Raw genomic sequence first — 22,521 nt, forward strand, 5'->3', positions numbered from 1 at the left:
AACTAGATGTCTTCTGAAGATAACAGATTTCATGATACTAACTTTCTAAAATCTTGCTGTTAAAGTCATAACAAAACTTTTAGTAGGAAAATAATCAGTAAGATAGAAATCCAGTAGAACACAATGTTTCATGACTGAGTTCTGTATATACAGCACAATACAGTTACCCCAGCAGAAGAAAAAAGGCTCAAAATAATACCAGAAAAACAAGTCATACACTTGAAATGTGACTATTCTTTGATATTCTGAGATTTAGGTTTTGTTTAATCAAATTAACCACTGGAAAGAGTATTCCACGTGTTTGTGAAGTGTAACAGTGATCTACACCTCAAGCTATCACTCCATTGAAAAGTGAATATTGCAGTGGAACTACCTGTAGAGTTGCATAAACCAAAAGAGCACCCTGAGATGACAAGAAGAAAAGAAAGAAATGCAAAATTGCAGCATGAGATCAAAATATCTAAGTAGACAATTCCAAAATACCATTCCTTTGGTTGCTATGCTGGCACCATTATTTTCTAGTCAGAGAAATTCTGAAAGCATTTATTATGATTTTGCTTTCTCAAAGTTACTTTCCTAACAATGAGAAACAGAAATATTTATGCAGAAAGCAAAGATTACCAACACAGTGAAAAAGATTGCAACACAGAGGAGCGATCGGTCATCCAGATAGCTAAAACTTTTACCCAGGCTCCCATTCTCCCTTAACTGGATTACTGCTGTATGAATCATATTTCACTGTCACAGCCCTTTGCAACCTGTCTCTACCACCACCTTCATCTCTCATCCACTACAGAAATGCTGACCTGCTAATGTTAACTATCTAGAGGACATCTAAATCTTTGAAAGTTTGGGGCCTTCTCCATCTTTTTATTCTTTAAGAGATTCTTCCTGAAAAATTCCACGAAGCTGCCCCAATATCTTCCTTCAAATTAAATTTTAATCTTTTTCTATAATACCCAATGAAAACTCAAGAGCAGATTTTCAGGAATGTAACTACTGCCAATGCTGTCCAGTAATAGCTCAACCAACCCAATTGTGCGCTGTCACTTCCATGCACAAACACTGGTTCTCAGCTGATACAATGATAAGCAGATACAGGGTATTCAATTAAATAAAACAAACAAACCAACCAAAAAACCACAACACCAACCACCCAAGCCACAAAACCTCAACCAAAAAAAAAAAAAAAAAAGGAAAAAAAAAAAAAGAGCAATACAAACCCACAAAAGAAAAAGCTCCCAGACTCCTAAGTAAGAGCGGTGTTTGAGAACACAGGTCACTTAACTAGCTCATTCTGGAGTCAAACAAATACCAGTATCAACTCAAGAAACACACAATTGAGTAGTATGAGGGAAGGGAGGGCACCAAAATGTTCTTCTTTTGATGCCAGTAAGATGCACTACACAGCAACACTATTTGTATGCAACTTGGCAAATTAAAAGGTCAAACAATAAAACAAGGTTAAGGGATGTTCCTTTAGTTACACCCACATAACTTTCATGTCACCACACTGTGAACCAACTCAGGGAAGTGACCCAGATTACAAAGAAACTATTTCTTTTGGATTATTTTTTTGACTTCACAGTGTGCCTGAACAGATGGTTGCTCTGCTGCAACTAAAAGATTAGTTTGCTGGTGTAAGGACAGGAATGAGTAGCATACAGCAAGAGAAGCAGCAATATCTAAAGAGAGCACAGCTGTAGCATGACTTTTGATATGAAAACAGAACCTCATACTAACCCGTGTTTTAAGCATACAGATTAACCTTCATCCATCTCCAGTGCTATACCTACAGTATTTAGCACAGGTAAGGGGTTTTTTGTTCACTCACAGGTACTGTGGTGCTACAATTAAATGTTTAAATGCCTGGAACAATCCTTTACAAAATAGATATATTCTTATTGAATCTAAAAATTTTTGGGTGTTTTTTTCCTCTAACACATAAAATAGAAGCATTTGAAGGAACTGTTTATCAACGTTGTACTTTGCTGAGCCATTAACTTTTTTCCATGTCTGAAAATATATTTCCTTTTTTTTTTTTGGCGGGGGGAGGAAGTTGGGGAACCAACTACATACTCAATTTCCACTGGAATTATTTTACCTTTTAATTAAGCCTTTAAGAAACCTACTTAATCCTATCTTCTAAACACACAAACAAAAACAAACAAACAAACAAAACCCACAAAAAATCCCCAACCAAAACGACATAAATAAAAACCGGAAACCTAATAAAGTTACCGAACTGTTAACATCCTATGGTAAGAAACTAGCAAAAATAATATAAAGTATGAAACAACATCAGACCATATTAGCCTTGCCTTTTCTTCCAAATTTTAACACAAGTAGTTACCATTTTCACTAGCACTTGCTTGACATATGAAGTAGTGAAACAATAGATTGGATTATTTTTAATTTATAAAAGGGCAACATTAAAGTGACAAGGTACCAACATAAAAGCTATAAGCTACTAGACAACTGCTAAAAGGGTTACTTGCTGTTTGTGATAGTTGATGCCTACAGCTTGAAGTCACATTCCCTGTTACAATCTTTACAAGTTCTTTACCACAGGACAGAATTATAAAGCTGTAAGATTTTGTAACTGAAAAACTTCTCTTAAGAAATTAACTTTGATAGACAAGCCTCTGGAAAGATTTTGTCCAGTTCTTGTCAACCCACAAAGTCTATCTTACATCACCTTCAAAACTAACATCAGTGTATTAACACCTGCTGGCCAATCTCTCCTCCTGATGCCAATACCAATACGGAAGTGCAAACAGGAAACTGGAATGCTAGGTCAACTGGTATCTTTCAGTGCTTACTAAAAAATAAGCCCTCAGCTTGATTAAATCCTCATATTTTACTACCTTTATTTTATCCTTTAAAGCAAATTAATAATAAATAAAATCCACATTTATACCAAGTACACCATGAGCCCTATTGTTATTACTCATTTTTTTCTCCTTCAAAAGTAAATCACATCTAACATTTTCTGTAATTGCTATAAAACTTTACTGAAAATTAATCAATTAATAGCTAATTAAGTCAACCAAAAGTATTTAATATATAAAATATATATATATAAAATCTTCACTACAGAATATGTTATCAATTCCATCAGTTCCTGGCTTACAAGAACAGCCTCTCTCTGTTTCTAAACACATATTTAAATACAACCCTTTCACCATCTTTTGCTTCATGTCTGTATCATTAGTTAACATGGATTTCTACCTCCCCTTTTAGCGGTAGGAAACAATAGGCCTTAAAATCATCATCAGTAACTGTTCTAAAATAACATAAAGTTGTAGTGTGCAAGCTAGCTGTAAACTCATTGCAGAATGTGTTACATAAATACTTTAGGTCTTGTTCTATATTCTTTACATGTCCTCACAAAAACTCTGCAATGTCTGTGACAGAGCACTACCAACAACAGCTCCCTGTGAAACAGCAGAACTGTGAAACTAGCAGTAACAGACAAGCACAGTGCAATGCATCCACATGGACACTGTACTGAATTTGTATATCAGATCAGAGTTCTGCTAGTTGAAAAAAAAAAAAAAACAACAAAACCAAGACTGAAATTGTATACCACTGTCATACAGATAAGACTCTACATCTGCATGCACAACAAAAATTAAAAATTAAGACCTAGCATAGGTTTAGCATAGGATGGGAATGGTTGGGCTCGATGATCTTCAAAGGTCTCTTCCAACCTTGTGATTCTGTATTCTGAATACAGACTTCTAACCTAATGTTGAGATCTTCAGTATAAACACTTTTTCATTTCTGACCAAGATAGGAAAATGCAATCTAGCATTTTACCAATGTCACCCACACCAAAAAAGCTAAGAAAATGTTATTATTCAAATATTGAAATAGATTTTTTTAAGAGTTTAAAGAATTTATGAAACAAATGTGTGAAAGCTTCTGAAAAAAATGGGAAAGGTCCTGGGGATTTTTTTTCCATCAGAACATAATTTCCAACTTTTTGGCAAATCTAAATGTCAAATTTAAAGTATTGTGTTAATACCCCAACACCATTTTAACCATCATGATCTAAACATAGCTTTTAACCTACCATAACACTGCTTAAAACTTGTGCTCTCTATGCACAACTCGATTGCATTTCTGCTGCTGTGTGAAAATCTAAGAACACTCTGCCTGGGGCTCTCTCTAGATGTTAACTCAAAACCAAGACACAATTCAGCTGTTCAAGAACTTACATGCATGTTGGTATAGTCCAAAAAGGTAAATTAAAACAATTGAAATATAATGCAAAAGTGTGAAAGCACTCACACCTTATCAGTTTCGGCACAGGCACCTTGAAGCCACTTTTAGAGGACAGAACTTACTAAAAAGTAATCAAACACTATCTTCTGCCAAAACCTCAGGTTAAGATTTTACCCAGGATTTTTTTGCTTGATTCTTGACTGTGTTACAGAGTAAGCTCTGGGCATCAGCACAGTTAGCATTGTTAAGGGCACCCACCTGCTAGAGGCTGCTAAGCAGCCTTGGTACAACTGACCTCAATCACTGCTGTTTGTGTTCCAGAATGAGTATTGCAGATCAGGAAAAAAAAACCATTGCAAGGAGTCTCCAGCAGACTCTACCCCCACATCAGATGCAAACCCTAAAAATGAGCTCTAAAGGACCCTAACTAGCACAGCATTACAGAAAAGAGAGAACAAGTGGTGGCAACTCCAGCTAACACTCATCAGGCCTCCAGGCTAATCCCATTTCTCTCCATTGGACAAAATTTAACATTGAATTCATGCATCCTATGTTTTACCACCTACACTGATGAAAGGGTTTGAATTAGCTGCAACAGGCATTTCCATTGCACTTCTGCTGAAGCACAATAAAGGAACTAAGCAAATGGAAATGCAGGCAAAAAAAAAAAAAAAGGGCGTAGGAAGCAAAGTGACAATGAAAAGACAGAAATCTGGAAATAGGACATGTAGCCCCATCAGCTTAAGGTAAATGGCAGCATAGCCACTGTCCACAGAAATGCTTTCACCTACAGTAAACTCCTTTGAGGAATGACTGACAGAAGACAATGAAATATGACAAAGGTCCTTCAAGCAGTGGATATTCAGCTTATTTAACTTGCATCACTATTATAAATTTGGAAAGCAACAATAAAGTAGCTCCCCAATGGTCATGTAATTTATTCAAGGATTCCTATCTTGCATCAGTCAGAATGTATATATAGTATTCTTTAGCTAAAATGAAAACCGCTAACTTAAACATTCCTTCATTTATATAATTGATTTTCATTATCAAAATAAAATTAATTAAATTTCCAACAGAGAAGTTTCCTGAAGTTCTCAAATGAAGAGCCCATAAAGAAGTAGTATAAATAAACTGCAACTTCTTAAAAACAGGAGAGCTATAAACGCGCGGGAGCAGACCGCTAAGGAGTTACTCCGGCAACCTTGCTTAGAAGTGATGCGCACTACAGAACAACCTTCTGAAAGAGCCACCTTTGCCATCTACCTTGACAAATTTAAAGATATACCCTAGAATTAATATCCCAGAAGCACTTACGAGTTCAGCCCTGCCATGCACGTGTCAGCTGCTACGGACTTTCCAAATAAATTTGTCCATGGAATTTCTACACAAATGGACTGCTACATAATTGACGTGCTGTTATGACACTGTAAATGCTGAAGTCACTCAGATAATAATAAATACAATTACGTATTTTGAACATCTCCCTCAAGGCGTAACCACTTACTGAAAATGAGCATATATTAATTCTCATGGTTTGGTTTTTTAGGGTTTTTTCCAAGTAATAGGTTAGCACTCAGAACCCCATTATAACCAAATCTTTCTCCACAAATCTCTGTTCAGTCAACAAAAAAAACTAACAAGGAACAAACAGGATGGGAAGTCATAGGAAGGCTATTAAAAGCCAGTTACACAGGTCAATTGTTTAACCTGTTCCGGAACACCAGGGTCTGTGGCAAAAAAGTGTTCCTCAGCAAAGTATCTTTAAAAGCTTCATGGGAAAACCAAAAAGTTCAAAAAAGAAACATGAGCACGCTCAAACCCTTTGGAGGAAGATGGAGTCAAAAGCTTCACCAATTTAACTGGATAAAAAATAAGAATAAAAACAGAGAGAGAAGAATTGGTAAGAGTAAAAAAACCCCAGTAACACTAACACATTAATCCGGTTTGTTCTCCCTATTCCATGTCACACGAACAAAGGGATGTAAGAAAGAATGAGCTAGGAAATTAAAAATCAATTAAAGGAGTTGTCATGTGTTGCACAATTATACAGCAGAATTCTTTGCACAAGAACTCATGAGGACATAAAGCATGTCAACTTTAGAACATTAGAAACTTTAGAACATTTTGGAAAAAAAATATGTGTTTCACAGGATAATTCTTAAACACACTGGTGAAAAAAAAAATTGCTACAGATTATACAAATTATTTCACCCTTCTCCTCCTGCCCCAAATTTTGTTATGGTATTCCTACATAGTAAGTGTTTAGAGGAAACTTTCCAGAAGAAAACTGAAGTAGGTCTCTACATCACAGACTTTGAAGACAATTCTCGTATTTTTGGAGTGGGTGGTTCTTTTATCACTTCCCCCTAACCTCACTAAATTAAAAAGCTGTTGCTTAAAATCATTTAAGGTTGCAACTCATATCAAATTGTGTTTATGAATTTGCAACTAAATGGAATTTGCATTTCATCAATATTTACAAACATTTTTGTCTGACACAGTGAAAATAAAATTATAATTCCTCAGTCATATAAATGTTACCTTCATGCACAGCAAGCAAACATTTAGATTTCAATTAACTCTTAACACTGGCAGTCCCTTATGTATACTTAACTTACTTTTCTAAAGCATTCAAATCAAACACACACAGCAGTTCTATAAACATGTGTATTTTATAAACCATAGCAAGACATGAAGTCAGCAAACATAACACTACAAGATGAAATATAGTGGAATACCTGACCCTCTGTGCTTTCCTTAAGCCAAGGATTTTTCTGCTACATAAGAAAAAAAATCCAATAGTCCAAGTGACAAGAAAACCCAGGAAGGTCCAATAATTATGAAGAGACCATTCACATAAGTACTTATACAGAATATACTGTACAAATAACTGGTTTTAACTTTCTTTTTACCTTTGCAAAGCTGAAAGAACATTACTTAAATACTTTAACTCATACACAAAGAAATAATATGTCTAGTTGAAAGACCCATAGGATTCTCAGGAACTTCAGAAATGTTTAATTTAGAAACAATAAGTATTTTTAACAACAAAGTGCACACTCTTCAATTTGAGCAGGTCTTAAGTAGACAATTGTGACACCTACATTGAGGATGAAACAGCGAGCCTAAGGAAGGCAAGAAATTGTTCAAATACAGGTGCATCTACTACACTTCAGAGCTTTTAAATAATTCACAAAATTGAGAGGATGAAACCAAGATGAAATGTGTAATGAGATGAAAGGGGTACAAAACAGATCCTCTAATTTGTGGGAATCCCCAAGAATGGATAAATCTTACAAAAAAAAAAAAACAACCCAGAAAAAAACCTGACTGCTGAAACAACCGATCGACACGTCACACCAGCATTAGACGGGTACTGATGCCGACCCGAGGCCCAAACGGCCAGACTCCCAACATGACTACACCCGGGCTCCTTCTTTTTCAGATGACCACCAGCAGGTACCATCCCAGTCCACTACCATAGAGATACGCTAGGAAAGGCCAAAAAGGTTCACAGACCACATAAACCTTGCCCAACAGCATTTAAAATCGATATACTCGGGGGAAATAAAACCGTAACTTAAAGACCTCAGCGACAAGCCCCGGGCTGGCCACTGGCCGGTCACTCCACGACAGAGGTGAAAAGCACTGACCCCTCAGCACTTTGACCCCCGCCCCTCCCAGTCCTCTCCGCGGCCCCGCCAACTGCACGAAATGCTTTAATCAGACGCGCGGTAACGAGCGCAAGGAGGCGGCAAGGTCACAGCACAACCGGTGCCCCCCGCTTGGGCCCGGCCCCTCTGCAACCGCGGCCACTGGGCGCCGCGCTCGTCCCCGCGGGGACGTGAGGCCGGGCACCCGCCACCACCCGCAGCGGGGCCTGAGGCAGCCCACCCTGCCGGAGCACCAGGGCAGGCGACGCGGCTGGACAGACACGCCGACAGGGACCGAACGGCAGCAAGCCAGCCCACACCGCCCCCCGGGGCCGATGCGCCGGTGGCAGCGGCAGCAGAGGGGTGGGCAGGAAAGGGCGGAACTGCATCCGGGCTCGCTCACTGCCCGGCGCGCTCACTCACCTATCATGGCGGCGGCGGCGGGGAAGGGAAGGACAAGGAGGCGCGCGCGCGCACCCGTGCCGGCCGCCACTCGAGCGCTCCCTCGCAGCGCTCAGCGCCTCGCGACTGAGAGCCGGCCGGCGCGAGCGGCGGGGCCCGGACCGCGGCGAGCTACGCATGCGCTGGGTGGGCGCGGTGCCTTCTGGATACCGTAGTCCTCGGCTCTTCACACCGCCCCGCTCTCGTCACGTGGCCGGCTTCACCCCCCCTCGTATTAATTACCTGGCGTTAATCCCTGTCGCGCGGCGTGGTGCCTGTCCGCCTTTCGGTGCCCCTGCCGGCGGGCTGCGCGTGGCGGGGGCGTGCCTGTGGGGTGTCTTTGCTTCTTCACCCCCTTCCTCGGCCCGCGCGCGTGACACACCCCCCCTCCCCTCCTCGCCGGCGGGTTGTTGACGCGTTGCCTAGCGACAGGCGCGAGGCCGGGGGCGCGTGCTAGCACCGGCCAGCGCTCGGGGCCCTGCCTCCAACGGCCCCTGAGAGGGACCCTGACGGGTGGCGCAGGGGGTGAGGCAGGGCGAGAGCCGGAGCCGGCGGGGGGGCGGCGAGCAGGCCAGGTGGGAAAAGCCCCGCGCCGGCAGGCAGAGCGGCAGGCGGTGGTGAAGGGCTGGAGACGGAGGAGCGGGAGCGGTGGGGAGGAGTGGGACGAGCTGGGATGCAGAAGGGGACCAGGGAGAGCGGGAGCGGGGGGGGGGGGGGGCGGCTTGTCAGGGGCAGAAAAGGCGCGGGAAGGGGGTACGTGGGGCTGCCGCTCTTTGGGAAGGGAACAGAAGTAACCCAGCTGCGTTTTCTAACTTACAGGGGCTCGAACGTTCGTGTTCGTTTGTTGTTTTTTTTCCAGTCTGTGTTTTGCTTCATGTCTGTCCCGGACGCTGGTGGGGAGATGGTAGGGGAGGAAGCAGCCTCACCCCCGCCAAAGCCCGCGGGGGGCGGTTGCCGCCAGCGGCACGCGAGGAAGAGCGAGCAGCAGGTCTCCGACGGATTCACTGTTAAGGCCATGATGAAAAACACCCTGGTACGTTTGCTGCTAGCACAGAGGTGGCGGTCACTCGTTTAATCGCACGTGTCCAGGAAGCACAGGGAGCCTGGGCTGGGGATAAGGCACGTCAGGAAGGTGTGCGAGTTGCTAGAACTTTATCTGGAGTTTGCTGGTTGCTGCAATTACCTTCAGGCGTTACAGAAGTATTATCACGAGGTAGTAGCCTGCCTCTGCAGGAATTGTGATCGCCTCCAAGCATCTTGCTTTGGTGCCACAATTTTTCTGTATTCTTTTATTACTGGCAACGTGTTGTATTGAACTGTCAGCCTACAGAATTGTGTGCAAGGCTCACTGCCTCCCTACGTTTAGGAAAATGCTGTCAAATAATACTGTAGTATTGTTTGAAAGTGTTTTCATGTGCTGGCACGGTATGGTGTTAATTTGATGTGAATGTCACATAGGATGGCAAAGATCTGGAAAATACATTCATTTTTAAAACGAGTCTGAAAAAGAATAAAGCATTTCTTCATGGTATAGGAGAATACTAAACTCGAAACAAACATTAGTTCTCCCATCTCATAGCTCAAAGACAAAGAGGAGCTGGTCCAGCAAGCTTCACTTTCAGTAATAGTCCAAGTTTCTAACAAATTTAGAGGTATGTGGGTGAAACTACTAGAATAAAGGCCTTTGAAATTGCTTTATGTCATTTTATTTGCCTACCTTTGTCAGATATGGGAATAAAAAGCTTCAGCTGGTACAGAATGCAAATGTTCAACAATGAGCCAATGAGCTAATATGAGCATAGATCTCACATTAAACTTCCAAACTCTATTTATACGGACACGATTCAAGGTGTTAGCAGCCTTGTGTTCTCATTTTTTAAAATTTTATATATTCTTCTGACAACAGTCATGAAAAATATTATTTCCTTTGTTTTACTGATATAGTCCTCCTATTGCAATCTCTTTGGGCTTGTTGTCAGTAAGAGTCATCTTAAAAACCTAAACAAGTCAATCTTCAAATGAACTTTAAAAAGAGTAGAAATTGTGTGCATTTAAAACTTTCTCCTTATAAGTAAAATTAAAACATGTTGCATCTTAGTGGGACACAAAGTAAAAAAAAAAAAAAGTTGTAATGATTTTTGGTATGTTTGGGTTTAATTCTAAAGATATGTGGAATAGACTGTAGCACTTCAGTTTGCGTAAGGAGTATGATAAATGTGTATTTATTTTTTTTTTGTGAACATAACTAGCAATAAGTTTAACTAAAATTTTAAGTTTTCCTTTAAATACTTACAGAGTTTTAACTTTTATGGCTTCAATTCTAACTTCCTAAATGTTAACAAATTTTAAATCATATGGTACTGTTGTTAAGCAGGAGCAAACAGGTTACTCTGCTGCCTTTGGAGCTACTCATTGAGTCATAGAAATTAACCCTTCAACATCATCAGAGAATCCCCTCTGCCTCTCTGGGCAACCTGTTTCATGACTGCCTTGTCTGCCTGCCCCCTTGGTGCCCTGTTAGGGGTAGGGTCAATAGTGTTCTCACCCACTCCACAGGTTCTGATTGTAACTGTGTAGGAAGCAGTGAAACTGTAAAAGGTCCTGGAAGAGCCATAGTGCCAGGGCTGTAATTTGCAAAAGTTGAGTGAGGACAGGCAGCCACTGGAATAATTTCCTAAGGGTCAATGTGCAAAAAGTCGGGATAGAGTAATATTCTCTCATTGCCTGTCTGTCTGTGCGGAAGTGGATGTCCCTCTACCCTTGCAACTGGTTAAATGGAGCTTCAGATTTATTAAGTACTCACTTGTCAGAGTTTGACATCATCGATGAAGTTCTCATGGAAGGCTTAGCAGTTGACTGGAGGGTTGAAAGCACGGCAGGCAAATACCGTTAAGACACGGTGTTTCTCTTTGTGAACAGCATGACAAGGCACAGGGTTGTCAGCAACATGTTCAGCATCTCAAACAGCTGGGTACAGATTAATAGCCTTTGGAGCAAGCATGCAGTGAGTCAAGCTGTTAGCATAGTCTAACAGATTACCATTATGCATGTATGACTGTAAATATTGTAGTAAAAGTTCCAGAATTCTTTGACGTTGCTTGTGCAAAGAGCGCTTTACTAAGCCATTTTTCATGAGAGCTGCTGGATGAAGTTTTCTTCCCAACTCTGCTTTCATAGCCTGTAGTAGGTACAGCAATCAGTACATACAATATTAAAGATTTTTCTCAGATCTGTCTAAATCTGAAATTTAGTGAAATACATTACTTAATACATTTTCATAAAAAAGAAAATTGTCCTGAACTGAAGAAAATGTTTAGCCTTATATTATTCATTCCAAACCTGTAAATTCATACAGCAGTTTAGATTAAGAGCAAGGTCAATAAAGGTCTTTTACAGTATAACAAGCTAGACACTGTGACATTTACATTTTAATGTTTTGTCCCACAAGTAGGATCAAGAATGCCATGCTTTGTGTTCATACTTCATATGTACTGCATGGGTAGAATCAGGAATATAATAAAAATTAATATACATACTCACAGGTAGAAAAATATCTATACATAAATATAGACAGCAGAAAGATACCTCTGTTCACTTCTGATCATCTCCAAATGGTTATTTTTCCTATTTCCTGCAGCTGTACATGACAGAATAAAGTGTTACTGTCACCCTTTTCTGTAATAAACTAGTGGTAAAAGCATTTTTTCAAGGAGAGGATTCTTTTTACTACTTAAAGGGAACTGTAGTCAAATCTCCCAACTTTCACAAGATTTGTAACCAACAAGTTACAAGATTACTGACGTGAAAAGATCACAGAGGGAAAAGTCTCCATGTGTTCCTCAAGATCTCTTCCTGTGCTTACTGTGTTGCAAGAAGTTAGGATTCATGTGGCTAGAAAGTGGCAAGGTAAGAAACTCACTGGACAGTATATTTTAGTGTGTACAACATTCATACAGCAACTTTGGAAGCTTTGGGTTTTGGTATTTTATGCTCACCATTTCTTGCTAGAACAGATTTGATGTATTTGGAGTAGAATTGGAACTTAAGACATCCCTTCCTTAGCACTGAGCCAACAGAGCAATGAAAAGTTGTTCTTTCTGGTTTTCCTGAACCTCAAATTTCTTACTCCAAGGTAGTAGTGCTTTAGCAGGAAAGGGTGAGTTTATCTTTCCTCTACAGGTCCTCCGTTACTAACAGTATTGATGGGTAAGTTGACGTATCCTTCTGCAGTATGTGAACTTTAACTCCTCTGGCCAGAGTACTGAATTCAGATTTTTTTCCTGGCTTAGCTTGTAAACCAGTAGGCTTTACATAGAAATATCACTATTGCATCCATGTGTGACCCATGAAAGCAGTCAGAAACTGCAACTGGGAATAAACCACGGCCAGCCTGTGTATAAGGGATAAAGTGGGATTGTCTACTAGATGTCCTTAGAGGGGGAGTGATGCTAAGAATTATTTTGTTCCTAGATTTCAAAAAACAAAGCAAAGCTATTCAACCCAGGAGGGTCTTGGCTATGTGCAAAAGCATGACTCCCATCTTCTAAAATATGTGTTATTGCTAATAAGTAGAAAAAGAGGATTGCAACTTTTTATCCCCTTGCTTCCTCATTTAGGAGTCTATGTCTGTATATATTGGAATGAGTTCTCAATCTTTAATATTTTAACTCCTCTTTTGAGCCGTTATTAGTAATGTGTGTTGTAACTGACTTTCTTACCTTTTACCCTTTGATAATAACTCATAGCAAGTGTTTCATTTTAACCATACAGAGAATGCAATTAGCTTAAATTCTGAAATTTGAGATTTTATGTTCTATTTATGAAATCCACATTGTGTAATTAAAACTACTTTTGTTATTTACCTTGTAGCAGTAAGAGCTTTTGATCTGATTTTAAGATTATAAGAAAGCACTGTTTATAAGAAAACAGTTTTACCTTTCTATTATAATAGCTAATTTTTTTAAAAGGCAGTACGTTTCAGGTCTGTTGAGGTAGAGGAATGTTTTGATAAATGTTTATTGGGCAGTAGTATGTCTATCTGGGAAGAACTGTTCCAGTTTAACAATAGCAACTTTGTACAATCTACAAGTATACTTCAGTGAACACTGTGAGCCAGTTCAAATTGCTGGTGTTCTGGAAGGCAGTCCTATCTTCTTCATGTTTCAGGCTGTTTATTACTGCTATCCCACTTAATTAAATGTTGTTCTGCTGAGAGAGTTGATCCTGCTGGATAATAACCCAGGTGGTTTAACAGTGTCAAACTGCAGTCTTTGGGGTTAAAGCAAGCAAAGTTCCTGCTACCAACTGGTCCCTCTGTCCTGCCCTCCTCCCTGTCCTAATTGCATGTCTCTATCTCTCCTTTTGCTTTTACTTTGGTGTTTCTGAAACTACAGAGGAGATTGGACCAGCTTTACCAGCTGTTAACATATGTGAGGAAGAGGAGAAACAGGAATATGTTGTCAGCACAGGCTGCGTGGGTGAGAATGTCCCTCTTGGCAACATTATGGTCTTAATTCACTTAAAACCTGTTATGAAACTGAATTCTGGGAGAGTAATTCCCCAAGCATTTAAAGCACCACAATTGAAAGGTGTTATTTCCACGCCTGGACATTTATTCTTTGTGCAATATAAATTTTTGCATGGCCACACAGTGAACGAGACTTGGGGTCCAGGCTAAACCTGGATTACAAGCAGCTTGGCATTTTTCTTCACAGTAGTGTAGACTTGACATACAGTTTGTTAACAGTACAAGGTAAAAAAAGTTGTAGCTGCTACTGTCCTGCCTGCTTTTGCTGCATATTCATAGCTCCTCCTTTCTACCAGTACACATAGTAATGCAACTGAATTGATGAGGCACTTCAGATGCACTAGATCCAAACATGAAAAGCTTCAACACAAGGAGATTTTATTTCTCCTCACAAAGTTTTGCTCCTTTCCAATTCCATGCTTGTTTTTTATTGTAATCACCACATTGCTGGTATAATGTAAAAGCAGAATGCATAGGGAAAATGCTAATGCTTAAGATCATAATGTCTTCTAAAAGCCGTATTTCATATTATGTTTCCCAGCTATAAGTTATGTGGCTTAATTATACTGTTCCTGTTATTTTAAAAGACTTTAAAATGAGCCCTTAATTTTTGCAAATGCAGGGGAAGGTTGATGTTATTCATGGCTGCAGTGCTAAAATGATAAGATTTGTTTAATATCCTCAAGCATGTAGAAAACATGTTTTTTCATATATGAAAATCTGTTATACACTTGGATTTCCAATAAGTCATTATTTTTTAATAATTCTTTTATGACTTAAAATGGATAAGTAAATTATCAGTGAGACTTCGTTTTATGTTTTTGATTTACATTTCTTGTTGTCTTGTATCATTTAATTTGATTCACAATATTTTACATAGAAAGAGACCTTGGAAGGTTTTAAATTTCATTCCTAAAGAAGGTAAATGTAAGTTGATTTTAAAACATTATGACAGTGATGTTTCAAGACTCCTCTGCTAATCAGAGTTTTATGAGCTAATGAATAAAATATTATGAATTGAGAGAGTTACAGAGATACTTGTCAAATTCTGCCAATTCTTTCACTGGAATTAAACCATTTTAAAGTTTGCAAACTTAAACTAATACAAAAGAGCAGATGTCAGACTAAGTTCTTTTAAGTATATGAGAGAAAAGTTCTTATATGTTTACAGATTTCATAGAAGTTAAAATCCAGAAGTGGTCTGAGTATGTGGTATCTTCATTTCGTGTTTCGCAGTGAAGTAAGCATTTCTAAGTTCTCAGATGTTCGAACGCAAGTACACGAATTCAGAACAAAGTATTGGAAAGTAGCTAATAACAGTGGTCTCAGAAAAAGATTTTAAGCAGTCAGCTTGTTGATTAGAGATTTATCTGAAGTCAGCCTTTCCCACATGCAGCTGGGAACTCCTCTACAACTAAACTAGCCCATGGGAAGTATGAAAGATAAGTTGGAAAGCATCTGTCCTACCCCTTTCTCAGCACTCAGACTCCAGAAGAACAGTTCCCAAAGAATGTATGTACATATTCTTTCTTTCAACTTGATATCATTCTTTCCAACTATGAAAAATCTCTATGTAGGCTCCAGCTTTTCTCTTCGTCTTCTCCCTCTTAGTTGACTGGAAATGCTATAGGATGCCTGGAGTGAGCCTTTGAGTCAGAGATAGCTATGAGAAAGCTGTCAGGAAGATGGAGCCAGTCTGTTTGTTCTAGTAAATGATTAGAGAACAGAAAGTGTGAGTTGAAATGAGGTGTTCAAGTTGGTGGAAAGCTTTTTTGCCATGAGGATAGTCAAGCAATGCATTAGCTTTCCTGGAGTTGTGCAGTTTTCCTTGGAGCTTTTGAAGACACTAATGGAAAAAGGCCCGAGCAACCTGGTCTTATCTCAGAGATAATCCTGCCCAGTGAAGGATGTTGGGCTAGAGACTTTCTGATGTCGTATCTAACCTGTGTTTTCCCACAATTCTATGTCTTCTTCATAAATAGTGGGTTTTGGCCACTCCATGATTCTGCTGTGACTAAGGTTGGACAAGTTAATGATAATTAAGTGACTCTTGAACTGGGGGAAGAGTGATGTCCAATTGATGTCCAATGATAAGACAAAGGGCAACGGGTGCAAGATGAAGCATAGGAGGTTCCATGTGAACATAAGGAAAAACTTTTTCATTGTGAGGGTGACAGAGCACTAGAACAGACTGTCCAGAGAAGTTGTGGAGTCTCCTTCTCTGGAGACGGTCAAAACCCACCTGGACATGTTCTTGTGTGACCTAATCTGGGTGATCCTGCTCCAACAGGGAGGTTGGACTAGATGATCTTTCAATCCAACCCCTAACATTCTGTGATTCTGGGAAAAAAAGAAAAAGGTATTTGAGAGTTTTTGTTTTAATAGTTTTGGTGCTTTTTTGAAGGTGTGTTGTGAAGGCTATAACAAATAGTACAACTGAGAAGATACTTAATTTCTCAAACAAGTCAGTCTCCCTTCTGGCCCTCAGAAAAAGGATGTAACACCAGGGTGTTCTGGCTATAATAGCAAACTCCATCGTAAATCTAAGGTCGACTTTATAAACGCAATCGGATAAGCCTGCGTCAGTGCTTGAGTAGCAGCTTGGGCTTATCAGCTGAGATCTCTGCCACAGATAATTCTTACATGGTCTGCTCCAGTGAGTATACAGTGAGTACTGCTGCCAAGACCTCAGTGAATGCAGTGAGAGGTTGATGCAGCAGCCTGTCTGTAGCTCTCAGCCTCTGGATGCTGTGCCTGGTGTCACAGGTTCCTCTTGTCACTACTGTAACGTAAGTGTCATTGGAATCTTGGGGTGAAGGGGACAGACGAGGTAGCATAGTGGCATTTGCACTAGAGAAACTAGTGGGTGAACACTGGAGAAATAGGAGAGCAACTAAATGTCCCTCAACAAAGTTGGGGACCTGGGTGATGACTAACCCAATATGACTTTTGCTATGGTTCACTCTCGAAGTTTAGGCACTCATGTGCTGAAGTCAGTTCTTGTTTTGTTGCATGCAGAGGGCTGAAGTCCATGCCCAGTTCTTTCCTATCTGATACTTCCAGTTAATATGTATACCTGGTCTATGTTTAACTGAAACAGTCTGGCAAAACTTTGACATGATTAGGGAGGTTTTGGTTCTTGCATGAAGTTTTCTTAACGATTCTGGAATGACAGTCACTACAAAGCCAAAAAATAGTAGCAAACAATGCTGTCAGTGTGTTGATAAAATGTTTAGACAATGTGACAGAAAAAATGCTGTGAAAGACAGGGTGGTTCATCCCAGCAACAGTTGATTTCTTGATATATTTGGTGTTCATATAAGCAGTTTGGCATAGCTTTTCATTTTGGTAGCATAGTTTTGGGGGTTTTTACTGAAAGGTTTACTGTGCTCTGCTAAGTGCCTTTCTTATATAAAATACATGTCAGGTAATCTGTAAAGGTCCAGTATGTGGTCACATTGTGTTGAGGGCTGCATTATAGAATTGTTGTGTTTAATGCTTACACTCTGACCCTGTGGGTACATTGCAAATACTATGCTTATTATAGCTGCAAGTTTTGGTATCTGATGGGTAGAAGTAGAAGGGATGTATGTTAGTAAAGGGGTTGCTCCGGAGAGCAATGTAGACCTCCAGTAGAACTTCAGTCGTGCCTCTTACTTCACAGAACAGATCCTGATTAGATAATAAAGCCTGTCTAAATTATAATAAGATATTAAACACACAATTTTTCATACATTTATGATTGTATTTGTTAATGTATATTTAACAGTTTGCATATTTGGGTGTGAAAGCAAGATTTTTCTTAAGAAAAAAATGACTTTTCATCTGTGTTTTTGTAAAGGATGATGTCAAGATCTTGCTAGCAAGAGTGAATACAGATTTGTTTTCAGGCTGATAACAGAAATAGTTGGATAGCATGTCATGCCTTAATTGAAAGCTAACATCGTTAGTCTGGTTATGATCAAATTAGGGTTTTTGTTGTGTATGCGATGGAAGACTTTTTATCACATGTCTAGAGTAAACAAACGCATCCTGCAGTAAGTACAGAAGTTCTGCACAATGTGTAACAAAGTTAAAACATAATATAAAACGCACTGTAGAAAGGAGTGTAGAAAGAAAACTCTTTAATACCTTGAAGCAAGCATGGCATACTGTCAAGTTCCTGTATAATGACCATTTGGAGAAAGAGTAGGTCTTTAAACTGACATTTTGATGCCTATTTCATTAGTCATAAGCATATTACTGATTTTTGTGTGTGTGTGGTTGATAGGCAATATTCAGTGCAAAGTCTAATGTAAATCCAAATAAAAGTACTTTATTGCCTGTCTTGTGTGCTTAAGACATCTATCAGTTTTGCTATTATCCCATGAACTTCTTTATTACAATGTTTGTCTCACTGTGCATCTCATTATTGTTATTATTATATAAATGGAAGAACGCCTTTAGCATAAGTTGCTGGACTTACTCGTAGTCTTGAAAATATCTATAGGCATTAAGTGTTCTAAGGTTTAGTAGCTCTTTCATTCTTTCAATAATTGTTCGGATAGAATTTCTTTTCTGTAATTTCCATCTCAGATATATCTTAATGACAGGGTAATGAAGCCCATGTTTTATGGAATGAAATATTATTTCCTACTTATTAAAAAAAAAATTAAAGGCGTAAGTCAGCAAGGCCGCAAAGCCTCTGGTCCTGTACACTTATTTAGAAAACTGCTTGTCCACATTTAAATCTATAGAAAAAATAAATTGTGTCCTGGCTTTTCTTACTGTCATGTTGCTAATGACTTAATGTGACATTGGTGTTCTGTATTGGATGTTTTCATAGCTAAAACTATTTTGGCAGACATACGTGCGTACTTTACTGACATCAGCTGCCACAATTTGATAAACCTTTTTCTTTTCCTTCAGAAGTTGAAAACACATTCTTACTTCCCAAAGCAGGTCTGTTGAGATCTTTCTATATTCTCACCTGATGCTCCACACTTACTTTTTCTTTACTTATCGCCCAGATGTGTTGCTTTTTCGTATCAGTGTGTTTCTTTTGCAATCATTCCAACAAGCGATTTTCTGGGGGGAACAGCAGTTCCATGTGGCTAGAAACCATTTAGAGGATGTATAAAGCTTCTCCTCAGACTATACTTGAATACTTTATGTAATTTTTACTGTAAAAAAAGAAAACCCTCAAAGGAATGAACTTTTAAATTGCAGCTTTGTAAGTTATGACTGAAAAAAATACTCTTCACAGGAAGTGTACATGTATTAGCTGATTTTTTTTTTCTTCTTTTATAGTGTTTTAACAATTCACCTCATGCCCTCTGAGTTTGTATGTTGTCATTTATTTTTTTAGGTTTTAGATTAATTGTTCCTCTGACCTTAAACTATTAATACAACTTAATTTGATCTCCTGCGTTATATACACCATCAAATTCAGAAAGTGATTCCTGCCTGAAATGTCTAGCTTATAGTTAAGCTAGAAGATAAGGGTTTTTTAGAAAGTAATAAAACCCAAAGGTAACAGTGGTGTCAGAGAGTCTATTATATCTGTAAATTATGCCAATGCATAACTTAACCAATGCGGTACCATTAGGATTTTGCAGGTCATACCTGAATATAATTGCTGCAAAATAGTCAAATTTCATTATGTAAATATTGTATAGTCAGACAGCCACTTATAGAGAAATAAGATCTTTAAAAATCCGCAAAAGTAAAGTTGTAGCATACTTCAGACTTCTGCTTGAAACCTGTTTGAGTCATGATTATTTTATGAGCTTCTGGTATGCCTTTGGACATATTTAACATGTATTACAATATTGTTATTCAGGACAACAATTAAGTTTTAATACTTTATTTGATAGAGTCTGAAGGCTATCAAAAGTTATCCAGTTGTGTCCAATATGAGGAATTCAGGCAGTGCACTAAAATTTTATATCATCCAGGACTTTAATTTTAAAAATGCAAAATAAGTTCAGTTGTATCAATGGGAATCAGTGAGTTACACATTTAAGCTAGCATGAGATTTCACAGTCTTCTGTCTACTATTATCTGACAAACAAATATGACCGAAATTCTAGAACTGTATATCAAACTTTGACAATACTGTGGCTGCCAATAGTATACAGCATTCAGACAACCTTTGGATATATATTTTGTCAAGGAAAGTACTGGGTTTTAAAAGGGTTGTTTCTGTTTGGATTGCCATTTTTTCTTGTCCCTATCACCAGGTAGAAATGATTTTTTTTCCCAGCTTAAGTGAGAAAACAAATGGCACTGTCATAGCAATAAACAATTCTTCTGTTGTACAATGTTCCATTAAACAGCAATAACAAAATGTGTATTGAGGGGGCATATTAAAATACATTTGCAAAGGTAACCACTAACTTGCCACTAAAAATCAGTAAACTTTGTATTTTTTCTTCTGATTTACATTCCTTACACTGTTCTTTATCAGGTCATCTTTCACTAGGACTTAGGTGATTTTTCACCATATTATTTATTCTCTTGCTTCCTGCAAGTGGATCACTACAAGCTCTTGTTCGTTTACAGTATAAAACATTAATTGTTTTTATTAGTTTTAAGTCCATACTCAACACTGATACCTAGAAATACTTGCCCAATAGTGTGTCCAGCACAAATGCTTAGCCAGCTATATGGCTAAGCAAGTACTTCTCAACCTGTAAAAGAAAAGCAAAATGTTTGTTCTGATTGCTAAAATAGTTGCTCTGAAAGTGTTTCCAGCCAAAATGTGAATATGACCTTTTCCATCTGAAGACACAGGCTAGTGTTCTAAATTGGAGAGGCTAAATGCACACTTGCTGACTCTGAACTGAATGCCCTTCCCAGTAGACTGGAGGTTGACTCCCTTGTGTTAGTAGTTTTTCTAAAGTCATAACTCTTGTGTTCTTATCTGTCATGTGGTCTACTGGGCAAAGATAGTTTTGCAGTTAGGTTATTAGGATATGCTGCTGGGAAGTGAAAGTTGTAGACTTGAAATTTTGTGAATTGGAAGAGAAATTAACATCACCACTTGCTGAGCTTGCATGCTAAGTCCTAAATAAATGTGAAAAAGATGGAAATATTACTTAAGAAGACCTTATGGAAAACAAGTTTTACTCTACAGGAAAGAATTTCATGGTCTGCATTTTCAGTTAGCAGTTGTATCATTTTTATAATCTTGATTCAAGGGACTAAACTCCAAAGATGGATAGAAATTCAGATACAACCCTGTATTCAGCTCCTTGTAGGTGATTTCTCTCCCTGCACATTTTGAAATGCTTAAGTCTCTCATTCTCTTCTCCAGCAGTTGAAGGAGCCTGGGTTCACAGCTTAATTTTGGCTTTTTGAATTCCCCTGATGTTGAGGACTTTTGTTCAACTGTTAAGCTATGTTTTTTATATTGGGTCTGTATTGTGCATAGCTCAGTGTTGCCCTCTGTACTAATACTGGCTTCTTTAGCTGGTATTTTTAGGTTTCGTTATTCTTTCTTGTGGTAGTTCAGCCCCAGACAGTGTCTAATCACTACACACCACTTGCTCAGTCCTGAAGGAGGAACAGACAGAGACTCCATGGATTGGGATAAGGACAGTTTACTGACAAAAGCATTGTGAAAAGAGAGCAACAGCCCATGGCAAATTTCACTTACACCGGATGATAACACAGATTACCTTACTGATGCAACAATAACACAGACTACTGCACCAACACAAAGATCAACTTGATGCCTTGGCCATACTCAGACCACCCTAGAGGCACCCAGGAGTGCCCCTTCCCAACCAACCCCTTTTATGGGGGAGTGATGTCAGGTGGTGTGGAAAACAGCCAGTGCTAACTCAGCTCACCTGTGCTGGCTGCCTGGGGAGGTTGACTCTGGCCTGGGCTGAACCAGGACATTTCTTTCTCTGGTCTACTTCATGTTTTTCTTCATTCCTCTCTAACTGACTGCTTTAGATGTATGCTGACTTTACTTTGGGGTTCCATAGACCCACTCTTGTAGACAGAGCAGTACATAGGGTATCATTTGAAAGACCTATTATGACATCAACTTACCCGGCAAAATACAAACTATCTGATTAAAATTATAATTTTGGACCATGTTTTTCCAAAGAAAGGAAAAAAGATGTGTTTTTAGGGGAAAGCTTAATAAATATCGTCATGGTTCTTGTGTTTTTAGAAAGACTCTCTAAAGCTATGTAACATTTGCAACCAAACCACCGGAAGATTATGCTACTGACTAAGTGAAGAAGACATAATGGGAAAATAAACTATTGCAATAGATACCTCCAATAACTGTACAAACTAACAAAGCCTGATACCCTGCAGGTTTATTGTTTTCTGGTTAATTAGTTTCAAAATTAAGATTTTCCTGCTGATATTTAATAAGGTATTTGGTGTCTAATAACTTGACAGACAACCGTCTTGATTGGAGCACTCTGTTCTGTGTATTTCCATAACACATGAAGCCAATTGAATATGCTTGAAATCTGCCTTTTTTCAAATTCCATTCAAAGTGAGCAACACATTCACTTTCCTTAGAAATGAAGGACACACATCATGGATGTCTAAGCCGTGTTGCCTTATGAAGCTGTTATGAAGTCACGTACCCAAGTTCATTTGTTCTGTTCAGCAGAAATAAAATAAGATGACAAAGCAACTAAAGGAAATTGAATTATT

General features: G+C 38.9%; 1 protein-coding gene across 1 annotated transcript in view; it reads left to right on the top strand.

Annotated features, from left to right (window-relative positions):
• Positions 1-9,228: 9,228 nt before the first annotated feature.
• The window catches only part of PACRG (parkin coregulated), a gene marked incomplete at both ends in the record, with an annotated part of 224,442 nt that continues 211,149 nt past the window's right edge, over positions 9,229-22,521 (top strand). Inside the window, one exon of the mRNA XM_084261054.1 lies at positions 9,229-9,360. Within this exon, the coding sequence (XP_084117180.1) occupies positions 9,229-9,360 (132 nt within the window). The remainder of the gene's footprint in view (positions 9,361-22,521) is intronic.

This window comes from Gallinula chloropus, assembly GCF_964237585.1.
Source record: "Gallinula chloropus genome assembly, chromosome: 3".
Classification (NCBI taxonomy): Eukaryota; Metazoa; Chordata; class Aves; order Gruiformes; family Rallidae; genus Gallinula; species Gallinula chloropus.